General features: G+C 46.3%; 1 protein-coding gene across 1 annotated transcript in view; it reads left to right on the top strand.

Moving 5' to 3' along the window:
• The window catches only part of LOC137544753 (myosin-IIIb-like), a 418671-nt gene that overhangs the window by 28328 nt on the left and 377448 nt on the right, over positions 1-12895 (top strand). Inside the window, exon 2 of the mRNA XM_068265847.1 lies at positions 6687-6752. Coding sequence (XP_068121948.1) covers positions 6687-6752 — 66 coding nt within the window. The remainder of the gene's footprint in view (positions 1-6686; positions 6753-12895) is intronic.

Raw genomic sequence — 12895 nt, 5'->3', positions numbered from 1 at the left:
TGAGGACAGAGAGTTCCAGCATGGATCAGAGATCAGATAATGCGGTAGTGTCTCTTCTGAGGACAGAGAGGTCTAGCATGGATCAGAGATCAGACAATGCAGTAGTGTCTCTTCTGAGGACAGAGAGCTCTAGCATGGATCAGAGATCAGACAATGCGGTAGTGTGTCTCTTCTGAGGACAGAGAGCTCTAGCATGAATCAGAGATCAGACAATGCGGTAGTGTGTCTCTTCTGAGGACAGAGAGCTCTAGCATGGATCAGAGATCAGACAATGTGGTAGTGGGTCTCTTCTGAGGACAGAGAGCTCTAGCATGGATCAGAGATCAGACAATGCAGTAGTGTGTCTTCTGAGGACAGAGAGCTCTAGCATGGATCAGAGATCAGGCAATGCGGTAGTGTGTCTCTTCTGAGGACAGAGAGTTCTAGCATGGATCAGAGATCAGACAATGCAGTAGTGTGTCTCTTCTGAGGACAGAGAGCTCTAGCATGGATCAGAGATCAGACAATGCGGTAGTGTCTCTTCTGAGGACAGAGAGCTCTAGCATGGATCAGAGATCAGACAAGGCGGTAGTGTCTCTTCTGAGGACAGAGAGCTCTAGCATGGATCAGAGATCAGACAATGCAGTACTGTGTCTCTTCTGAGGACAGAGAGTTCTAGCATGGATCAGAGATCAGACAATGCAGTAGTGTGTCTCTTCTGAGGACAGAGAGCTCTAGCATGGATCAGAGATCAGACAATGCGGTAGTGTCTCTTCTGAGGACAGAGAGCTCTAGCATGGATCAGAGATCAGACAATGCAGTAGTGTGTCTTCTGAGGACAGAGAGCTCTAGCATGGATCAGAGATCAGACAATGCGGTAGTGTCTCTTCTGAGGACAGAGAGCTCTAGCATGGATCAGAGATCAGACAAAGTGGTAGTGTCTCTTCTGAGGACAGAGAGGTCTAGCATGGATCAGAGATCAGACAATGCGGTAGTGTCTCTTCTGAGGACAGAGAGCTCTAGCATGGATCAGAGATCAGACAATGTGGTAGTGTCTCTTCTGAGGACAGAGAGGTCTAGCATGGATCAGAGATCAGACAATGTGGCAGTGTTTCTCTTCTGAGGACAGAGAGCTCTAGCATGGATCAGAGATCAGACAATGTGGTAGTGTGTCTCCTCTGAGGACAGAGAGTTCCAGCATGGATCAGAGATCAGACAATGCGTTAGTGTGTCTCTTCTGAGGACAGAGAGCTCGAGCATGGATCAGAGATCAGACAATGCGGTAGTGTGTCTCCTGAGGACAGAGAGTTCTAGCATGGATCAGAGATCAGACAATGCGGTAGTGTCCCTTCTGAGGACAGAGAGGTCTAGCATGGATCAGAGATCAGACAATGCGCTAGTGTCTCTTCTGAGGACAGAGAGGTCTAGCATGGATCAGAGATCAGACAATGTGGCAGTGTTTCTCTTCTGAGGACAGAGAGCTCTAGCATGGATCAGAGATCAGACAATGTGGTAGTGTGTCTCCTCTGAGGACAGAGAGTTCCAGCATGGATCAGAGATCAGACAATGCGTTAGTGTGTCTCTTCTGAGGACAGAGAGCTCGAGCATGGATCAGAGATCAGACAATGCGGTAGTGTGTCTCCTGAGGACAGAGAGTTCTAGCATGGATCAGAGATCAGACAATGCGGTAGTGTCTCTTCTGAGGACAGAGAGGTCTAGCATGGATCAGAGATCAGACAATGCGGTAGTGTCTCTTCTGAGGACAGAGAGGTCTAGCATGGATCAGAGATCAGACAATGCGGTAGTGTCTCTTCTGAGGACAGAGAGCTCTAGCATGGATCAGACATCAGACAATGCGGTAGTGTGTCTCTTCTGAGGACAGAGAGGTCTAGCATGGATCAGAGATCAGACAATGTGGTAGTGTGTCTCCTGAGGACAGAGAGTTCTAGCATGGATCAGAGATCACACAATGCGGTGGTGTCTCTTCTGAGGTCAGAGAGTTCTAGCATGGATCAGACAATGTGGTAGTGTCTCTTCTGAGGAAAGAGAGCTCTAGCATGGATCAGAGATCAGACAATGTGGTAGTGTGTCTCCTGAGGACAGAGAGTTCTAGCATGGATCAGAGATCTGACAATGCAGTAGTGTGTCTCTTCTGAGGACAGAGAGTTCTAGCATGGATCAGAGATCAGAGAATGCGGTAGTGTGTCTCTTCTGAGGACAGAGAGTTCTAGCATGGATCAGAGATCAGAGAATGCGGTAGTGTGTCTCTTCTGAGGACAGAGAGTTCTAGCATGGATCAGAGATCAGACAATGCAGTAGTGTGTCTCTTCTGAGGACCGAGAGGTCTAGCATGGATCAGAGATCAGACAATGCGTTAGTGTGTCTCTTCTGAGGACAGAGAGTTCCAGCATGGATCAGAGATCAGACAATGCGGTAGTGCGTCTCTTCTGAGGACAGAGAGTTCTAGCATGGATCAGAGATCAGACAATGCAGTAGTGTGTCTCTTCTGAGGACAGAGAGCTCTAGCATGGATCAGAGATCAGACAATGCGTTAGTGTGTCTCTTCTGAGGACAGAGAGCTCTAGCATCTATCAGAGATCAGACAATGCGGTAGTGTGTCTCTTCTGAGGACAGAGAGTTCTAGCATGGATCAGAGATCAGACAATGTGGTGGTGTCTCTTCTGAGGACAGAGAGGTCTAGCATGGATCAGAAATCAGACAATGTGGTAGTGTCTCTTCTGAGGACAGAGAGTTCTAGCATGGATCAGAGATCAGACAATGTGGTGGTGTCTCTTCTGAGGACAGAGAGGTCTAGCATGGATCAGAAATCAGACAATGTGGTAGTGTCTCTTCTGAGGACAGAGAGTTCTAGCATGGATCAGAGATCAGACAATGCGGTAGTGTGTCTCTTCTGAGGACAGAGAGTTCTAGCATGGATCAGAGATCAGACAATGCAGTAGTGTCTATCTTCTGAGGACAGAGAGCTCCAGCATGGATCAGAGATCAGACAATGTGGTAGTGTGTCTCTTCTGAGGACAGAGAGCTCCAGCATGGATCAGAGATCAGACAATGTGGTAGTGTGTCTCTTCTGAGGACAGAGAGGTCTAGCATGGATCAGAGATCAGACAATGCAGTAGTGTCTATCTTCTGAGGACAGAGAGGTCTAGCATGGATCAGAGATCAGACAATGTGGTGGTGTCTCTTCTGAGGACAGAGAGTTCTAGCATGGATCAGAAATCAGACAATGTGGTAGTGTCTCTTCTGAGGACAGAGAGTTCTAGCATGGATCAGAGATCAGACAATGCGGTAGTGTGTCTCTTCTGAGGACAGAGAGCTCTAGCATGGATCAGAGATCAGACAATGCGGTAGTGTGTCTCTTCTGAGGACAGAGAGGTCTAGCATGGATCAGAGATCAGACAATGTGGTAGTGTGTCTCTTCTGAGGACAGAGAGCTCTAGCATGGATCAGAAATCAGACAATGTGGTAGTGTCTCTTCTGAGGACAGAGAGTTCTAGCATGGATCAGAGATCAGACAATGTGGTAGTGTGTCTCTTCTGAGGACAGAGAGTGTCTGTAAGTTCAAAATACCGCGTTGGAGTCCAGGAAGCGATAGTCTTTGTAGTGAATAATCCAAAATTATTATTATTTATTGTATTTATAAAGCGCCAACATATTACGCAGCGCTGCACAATAGATATATGGGTAACATACAAGGAAGGACATACAGGAAACTCACAACAAAAACAAGATCATGCAAATGATTTGATAACAATACAGTGTCATAGGTCAGAATAGAGACTGTTCTAGTGCACAAGAGGGGTGACTGAGAGTAAGATTGCATAATCAAGCTGGATACGTTAGGGAGGAGGGCCCTGCCAGAGGCTTACAGTCTAAAGGGTGGGGGTGGAGACAATAAGGGCATCTGTTGAGGGTTTCTAATGCTGGGCATACACGGATGGATTGTTCCTTATCAATCGAGCCGCTGATGGCTTGATTTGTAATATCCGACAGGTCTGATGACTCCCCGCAGGCGGGGAATTGAGCGGAAGATAAGGAAGCGCCCGCGGGGATGAGTGGGAAACAATCTGGGCGGCCGCGGGGACCAACGGGGATGTGGCGGGAGTCGATCCGGCGGCTAATCGAGCCGCCGGTCGACTCGTGTATGCCCAGCATAACAGAACGTATTATGGTGCTGGTGTAGGGGGGTATGCGAGCATGAAAAGGTGAGTCTTGAGGGCTTGCTTGAAGATATTAAAGGTGGGGGAGAGTCTGATGGCTGATGGGAGCGAGTTCCAGAGAGTGGGGGAAGCCTTAGTGAAGTCCTGCAATCGTGCATGGGAATGAGATATGCACGGTGCGACTAGGCGCAGATCAGTGCAGGATCAGAGGGGGCGGGTGGGTTTGTGGCCGATGTCCTGCCGGCCTGTCAGGATGGTATTTCGACAAAAGATAATTGACAAAGGACACAGTGGTCTGAGTGTAAAGACCTCCTCCTTGAGGGAGGGGCTAACATCAGAGCTGATGACCTTCCAGAAACGTGATTGTCCTGCACACGTGAGTCCTACCAATGAATGGACTGCACACTCGGGGAGCCGCGAGTCCACACATACCAAACATGGGAGCCCAACTGGGATGTGTTACGGAAACCTTTATTGTAGAAGTTTCCCAGAACTCATGTCAGACTGGGCCCAACGACCTCTGCACAGATAGGCCACCTTGTAGCTTCCTGACCTATGTAGAAAACGATGGCTATGGGGGTTAGAGGGAGTTTGCCTGGCATGTCTGCTTGCCCTCTTGGTGTTCCCACTATGTACTGTCCACAGGATTAACAGGTCTGCAGATACATGTTATTTCACGTCATACTATGTACTTCACTTCTATATTACATGGTGGCACTGGGACCGCTCTTTATAGGCCTCTGGTGTGCCGCTGTGTTATATTCTCTGTACTGTACTTGTAACACTTTCTTGAGTGACATGTTGATTCACGATCCTTGGAGTCTCTGACCACAGTATACTCCTTTTTTTCTAAGGGCCTTTAGGCCATAGGTGTAAAAAACGGACTGCTATTCACTAGTCCGTATGGTTCTTTGATACGCCAGGTCTGTTTTCTTATTCCCTTTTGCTCATGTCTCCTTTTGCCACTTTTTTCTTATTCTTCTTTTTCTTCCCTCTTTTGAGGAGTGTGGAGAGCCATTGGATGGGACTCGGTGTATACACTGCCTCATTGCACTGACTTCTGGGATATTTCTCTGTCAGGTGTCTGAATTTGTTTTTACATTAAATTAATGTTATTAATACATACCTACTTACTGTATGTGTTCTTTTGTAGATAGCACTTTGTGCAATTTGGCCTGACAAAGGGCCTTGTATGCCCGAAACGGGCGTGTCGTTGCCTCTTCATAAATTGCATTAAGTCTACGACAAAAATGACTACTATTGCTATTATTCTGTATTGGATGAGTTTGCAAGGAACCTCCTTACAGAGATATTTTTAATGAATCTCTTTTTCAATTTTGTGTCAATAAAGTCTTTTGATATTTTTTGTACCCAAGATCTGGTATGGATTTCTCTCTGATCCTTTCTATACATATGATGCCTGCATGGGCAGCCAGGTGTGGAAAAACACAGATGGCATCAGAGAATTTCTGTGAATTTTTGGCAAGGAGTTTAGGACAGGACAAGTGTGAACTCCATGGAGATTTGGAGGCAGGGCGGCTGGCATAGGGCTAACTATGAGTTTTGCCAAAGATAATTTATGGGTTTCTATCTATTTTCGCCAGCCAAGGTGCTGTGTAATGTGTGTGCAAGATGCATTTCCAGCTTGCGAAGATGCCACAGATTCTACCTGTGGGAGGGGTAGTGGTGCTCCCTGTGTTGTAGCTGTGGGTTAGGGAGGTGCATTTGTATGTGTGGGAGGAGTGTATGTACATGTGGGAGGAGAGTATGTACCTGTGGGAGGGGTGTTAACTGTGGCAGGGCAGTTGTTTCTGTGGGATGTGTGTTTGTACCTGTGGAGGAGAGGTTGTAGCTGTGGGTTAGGGAGGTGCGTTTGAATGTGTAGGAGGAGCGTATGTACCTGTGGGAGGAGTGGTTGTAGCTATGGAGGGGTGGTGTTATCTGTGGAAGGGCAGTTGTACCTGTGGGAGAGTTGGTTGTGCCTGTGGAGGAGAGATTGTAGCTGTGGGTTAGGGAGGTGCATTTGTAAGTGTGGGAGGAGTGTATGTACATGTGGGAGGAGCATATGTAACTGTGGGAGGGGTGGTTGTAGCTGCGATGGAGCGGTGGTACCTGTGGGAGGGGTGGTTGTAGCTTTGGGTTAGGGAGGTGCATTTTTTCGTGTGGGAGCAGTGGTTACCTGTGGGAGGAGCATTTGCACTTATGAAGGAGTGGTGTTGCTTATGGGTGGGGCAGTTGTACCTGTGGGCGGGAAGCTGTACCTGTGGGAGGGGCAGTTGTACCTGTGGGAGGAGCAGTATTACATGTGGGAGGGGCAGTTGTACCTTTGGAGGAGTGGGGCTACTTGTGTAAGGGGCAGTTGTACCTGTGGGAGGAGTGGTTACCTGTGGGAGGAGCAGTATTACCGGTGGGCGGGGCGGTTGTTACTTGTGGGAGGGGCAGTGGATCTCAAGTAGTGCTGAATTCTGTTACACAATGGATGCAGAATACGGTGGCCTGTGTGGTTCACAATCTTCTCTTCTTTTGCAGACATACATTGGAGACATCCTGATTGCTGTGAATCCTCTACAGGATCTTCCCATCTATGGAGCTCAGGTGTGTAGATCCGTCATTGTGATGTTCATGATTGCTATATCTAGTATTGGGCGGTCCTCCATGCTGAGAAGCAGCCCTGCACTTGCAATGGGGCCACACCCACAGATGGCTCCACCCTTGCAATGGGCCACACCCACAGATAGCCCTGCCATTGCAGTGGGGCCACACCCACAGAAAGTTTCGCCCTTGCAATGGGGCCACACCCACAGATGGCTTTATTAGCGAGACTTAAATCTGGCTGGTGTTACTAGCAGCGTGGCGTGCGCTCCTTAGTGACGACTGTTGCTTGTGAATGCCGCATGTTAGTGATGTAGTGTGACTGCGCTAGTGAAGTATGCCGGTCACACTATGTCACTAGCACGCGACATCCACAAGCAACGGCTGTTGCTAAGAAGCGCACAGTGTGCCAGTCAGTGAGTGTGTGTCAGTTAGTGCGTGTCTGGTGATACTGACCTTTATACCCAGTCCTGTGTATACACAGATATCTGATCACACCCGGATGAATGTGCTGCCCGCATTGTGTGATCTGTGTGTGTCAGTTAGTCAGTGCGTGTCAGTTAGTGTGTGTCTGGTGATACTGACCTTTATACCCAGTCCTGTGTATACGCAGATATCTGATCACACACGGATAAATGTGCTGCCTGCATTGTGTAATCTCTGTGTCAGTGTGTGTCAGTTAGTCAGTGTGTGTCAGTTAGTGTGTGTCTGGTGATACTGACCTTTTATACGGAGTCCTGTGTACACATGCAGATATCTGCTCACACCCGGATAAACGTGCTGCCCGCATTGTGTAATTTGTGTGTGTCCGTTAGTCAGTGCGTGTCAGTCAGTGTGGGTCAGTTAGTGTGTCAGTTAGTCAGTACGTGTTAGTTAGTGTGTGTCTGGGGATACTGACCTTTATACCCAGTCCTGTACACACGCAAATATCTGATCACACCCGGATAAATGTGCTGCCCGCATTGTGGGATCTGTGTGTGTCAGTCAGTCAGTGTGTGTCAGTTAGTCAGTGCATGTCTGGGGATACTGCCCTTTATACCCAGTCCTGTACACACGCAGATATCTGATCACACCTGGATAAATGTGCTGCCCGCATTGTGTAATCCATGTGTGTCAGCCAGTCAGTGTGTGTCAGTTAGTCAGTGCGTGTCTGGGGACACTGACCTTTATACGGAGTCCTGTACACACACAAATATCTGATCACACCCGGATAAAAGTGCTGCCTGCATTGTGTAAACTGTGTGTGTCAGTTAGTCAGTGTGTGTCAGTTAGTACAGGTCTGGGGATACTGACCTTTATACCCAGTCCTGTACACACGCAGATATCTGATCACACCTGGATAAATGTGCTGCCCGCATTGTGTAATCTGTGTGTGTGTGTCAGTCAGTGTGTGTCAGTCAGTCAGTGCGTGTCAGTTAGTGCGTGTCTGGTGATACTGACCTTTATACCCAGTCCTGTACACACGCAGATATCTGATCACACCTGGATGAATGTGCTGCCCGCGTTGTGTAATCTGTGTGTGTCAGTCAGTCAGTGTGTGTCAGTCAGTCAGTGTGTGTCAGTCAGTCAGTGTGTGTCAGTCAGTCAGTGTGTGTCAGTCAGTCAGTGTGTGTCAGTCAGTCAGTGTGTGTCAGTCAGTCAGTGTGTGTGTCAGTCAGTGTGTGTCAGTCAGTCAGTGCGTGTCAGTTAGTGCGTGTCTGGTGATACTGACCTTTATACGGAGTCCTGTACACATGCAGATATCTGATCACACCTGGATGAATGTGCTGCCCACATTGTGTAATCTGTGTGTGTGTGTCAGTCAGTGTGTGTCAGTTAGTCAGTGCGTGTCAGTTAGTGCGTGTCTGGTGATACTGACCTTTATACGGAGTCCTGTACACATGCAGATATCTGATCACACCTGGATGAATGTGCTGCCCGCATTGTGTAATCTGTGTGTGTCAGTCAGTCAGTGTGTGTCAGTCAGTGTGTGTCAGTCAGTGTGTGTCAGTCAGTCAGTGCGTGTCAGTTAGTGCGTGTCTGGTGATACTGACCTTTATACCCAGTCCTGTACACACGCAGATATCTGATCACACCTGGATAAATGTGCTGCCCGCATTGTGTAATCTGTGTGTGTGTGTCAGTCAGTGTGTGTCAGTCAGTCAGTGCGTGTCAGTTAGTGCGTGTCTGGTGATACTGACCTTTATACCCAGTCCTGTACACACGCAGATATCTGATCACACCGGGATGAATGTGCTGCCCGCATTGTGTGATCTGTGTGTGTCAGTCAGTGTGTGTCAGTCAGTCAGTGCGTGTCAGTTAGTGCGTGTCTGGTGATACTGACCTTTATACGGAGTCCTGTACACACGTAGATATCTGATCACACCGGGATGAATGTGCTGCCCGCATTGTGTGATCTGTGTGTGTCAGTCAGTGTGTGTCAGTCAGTGCGTGTCAGTTAGTGCGTGTCTGGTGATACTGACCTTTATACGGAGTCCTGTACACACGCAGATATCTGATCACACCGGGATGAATGTGCTGCCCGCATTGTGTGATCTGTGTGTGTCAGTCAGTGTGTGTCAGTCAGTCAGTGTGTGTCAGTCAGTGTGTGTCAGTTAGTCAGTACGTGTCAGTTAGTGTGTGTCTGGTGATACTGACCTTTATACGGAGTCCTGTACACACGCAGATATCTGATCACACCCGGATGAATGTGCTGCCCGCATTGTGTAATCTCTGCTCACCCTGACAACATAGATAAGGCGTCTCAGGCCCGCAGCAGCAGACATGACCTGTTGGGTGTAAATGTGACAACATTTGTCCTTGTCACCAGGGTGTGACCGAGCCTCAGGCATGAACAGCCCAAACCGGGAAATCTCAGCTCAGAAAAGGCTGCAGTGACGTTCTGCCACCAGTCACTGTCACCGTGTTGTGTCAGTATTCACCTTTATACTATTTACACATAACAGACACGGCGGGAGTGTCAGGATTGTATGATGTGTGCTTGTGTCTGCCATGTACAGTGTGTGTGTAATACATGTGTGTGGTTGTACAATGTATGTGTACAGCGTGTGTATGTGTACTACATGTGTGTGTTTGTACAATGTGTGTACAGCGTGTGTATGTGTACTACATGTGTGTGTTTGTACAATGTGTGTACAGCGTGTGTATGTGCACTACATGTGTGTGTTTGTACAATGTGTGTACAGCATGTGTATGTGCACTACATGTGTGTGTTTGTACAATGTATGTGTGCAGCATGTGTATGTGTACTACATGTGTGTGTTTGTACAATGTATGTATACAGCGTGTGTATGTCCTACATGTGTGTGTTTGTACAATGTATGTGTGCAGCATGTGTATGTGCACTACATGTGTGTGTTTGTACAATGTATGTGTACAGCGTGTGTATGTGTACTACATGTGTATGTTTGTACAATGTATGTATACAGCGTGTGTATGTCCTACGTGTGTGTGTTTGTACAATGCATGTGTGCAGCGTGTATGTGTACGACATGTGTGTGTTTGTACAATGTATGTGTACAGCGTGTGTATATATACAGCGTGTGTTTGTACAATGTATGTGTACTACATGTGTGTTTTTACAATGTATGTGTACTACATGTGTGTGTTTGTACAATGTATGTGTGCAGCGTGTGTATGTGTACTACATGTGTGTGTTTGTACAATGTATGTATACAGCGTGTGTATGTGTACTACATGTGTGTGTTTGTACAATGTATGTGTACAGCGTGTGTATGTCCTACGTGTGTGTGTGTGTTTGTACAATGCATGTGTACAGCGTGTGTATATATACAGCGTGTGTTTGTACAACGTATGTGTACAGCGTGTGTATGTGGACTACATGTGTGTGTTTGTACAACGTATGTGTACAGCGTGTATGTGCACTACATGTGTGTGTTTGTACAATGTGTGCGTACAGAGTGTGTATGTGTACTACATGTGTGTGTATGTACAATGTGTGTACAACGTGTGTGTGTGTTTCTACAATGTATGTGTACTGCGTGTGTATGTGTACTACATGTGTGTGTTTGTACAATGTATGTGTACAGCGTGTGTATGTATACAGCGTGTGTGTTTGTACAACGTATGTGTACAGCGCGTGTATGTGTACTAAATGTGTGTGTTTGTACAATGTATGTGTACCCTGTGTGTATGTCCTACGTGTGTGTTTGTACAATGTATGTGTACCGTGTGTTTATGTGCACTACATGCGTGTTTGTACAATGTATATGTACCGCGTGTGTATGTGCACTACCTGTGTGTGTTTGTACAATGTATGTGTGCAGCATGTGTATGTGTACTACATGTGTGTGTTTGTACAATGTATGTATACAGCGTGTGTATGTCCTACATGTGTGTGTTTGTACAATGTATGTGTACAGCGTGTGTATGTGTACTACATGTGTGTGTTTGTACAATGTATGTGTACAGCGTGTGTATGTGTACTACATGTGTATGTTTGTACAATGTATGTATACAGCGTGTGTATGTCCTACGTGTGTGTGTTTGTACAATGCATGTGTGCAGCGTGTATGTGTACTACATGTGTGTGTTTGTACAATGTATGTGTGCAGCGTGTGTATGTGTACTACATGTGTGTGTTTGTACAATGTATGTATACAGCGTGTGTATGTGTACTACATGTGTGTGTTTGTACAATGTATGTGTACAGCGTGTGTATGTCCTACGTGTGTGTGTGTGTTTGTACAATGCATGTGTACAGCGTGTGTATATATACAGCGTGTGTTTGTACAACGTATGTGTACAGCGTGTGTATGTGGACTACATGTGTGTGTTTGTACAACGTATGTGTACAGCGTGTATGTGCACTACATGTGTGTGTTTGTACAATGTGTGCGTACAGAGTGTGTATGTGTACTACATGTGTGTGTATGTACAATGTGTGTACAACGTGTGTGTGTGTTTCTACAATGTATGTGTACTGCGTGTGTATGTGTACTACATGTGTGTGTTTGTACAATGTATGTGTACAGCGTGTGTATGTATACAGCGTGTGTGTTTGTACAACGTATGTGTACAGCGTGTGTATGTGTACTACATGTGTGTGTTTGTACAATGTATGTGTACCCTGTGTGTATGTCCTACGTGTGTGTTTGTACAATGTATGTGTACCGTGTGTGTATGTGCACTACATGCGTGTTTGTACAATGTATATGTACCGCGTGTGTATGTGCACTACCTGTGTGTGTTTGTACAACGTATGTGTACAGCGTGTGTATGTATACAGCGTGTGTGTTTGTACAACATATGTGTACTACATGTGTGTGTTTGTACAATGTATGTGTACAGCATGTGTATGTGTACTACATGTGTGTGTTTGTACAATGTATGTGTACAGCGTGTGTATGTGTACTACATGTGTGTGTTTGTGCAGTGTATGTGTACAACGTGTGTATGTGTACCACATGTGTGTTTGTACAATGTATGTGTACTACCTGTGTGTGTTTGTACAATGTATGTGTACCCCGTGTGTATGTGTACTACCTGTGTGTGTTTGTACAATGTATGTGTGCAGCGGGTGTATGTGTACTACATGTGTGTTTGTACAACGTTTGTGTACAGCGTATGTATGTGTACTACATGTGTGTGTTTGTAAGATGTATGTGTACTACATGTGTGTGTTTGTAAGATGTATGTGTACTACATGTGTGTGTTTGTACAATGTATGTGTACAGCATGTGTATGTGTACTACATGTGTGTGTTTGTACAATGTATGTGTACAGCGTGTGTATGTGTACTACATGTGTGTGTTTGTGCAGTGTATGTGTACAACGTGTGTATGTGTACCACATGTGTGTTTGTACAATGTATGTGTACTACCTGTGTGTGTTTGTACAATGTATGTGTACCCCGTGTGTATGTGTACTACCTGTGTGTGTTTGTACAATGTATGTGTGCAGCGGGTGTATGTGTACTACATGTGTGTTTGTACAACGTTTGTGTACAGCGTATGTATGTGTACTACATGTGTGTGTTTGTAAGATGTATGTGTACCGTATGCGTGTGTGTTTGTACAATGTATGTGTACAGCGTATGTATGTGTACTACATGTGTGTGTTTGTAAGATGTATGTGTACCGTATGCGTGTGTGTTTGTACAATGTATGTGTACGGTGTGTGTATGT

Source organism: Hyperolius riggenbachi, chromosome 1, assembly GCF_040937935.1.
Source record: "Hyperolius riggenbachi isolate aHypRig1 chromosome 1, aHypRig1.pri, whole genome shotgun sequence".
NCBI lineage: Eukaryota > Metazoa > Chordata > Amphibia > Anura > Hyperoliidae > Hyperolius > Hyperolius riggenbachi.
Note: the sequence above shows the minus strand (reverse complement) of the source record. Positions and strands in the feature narration are given on the sequence as shown.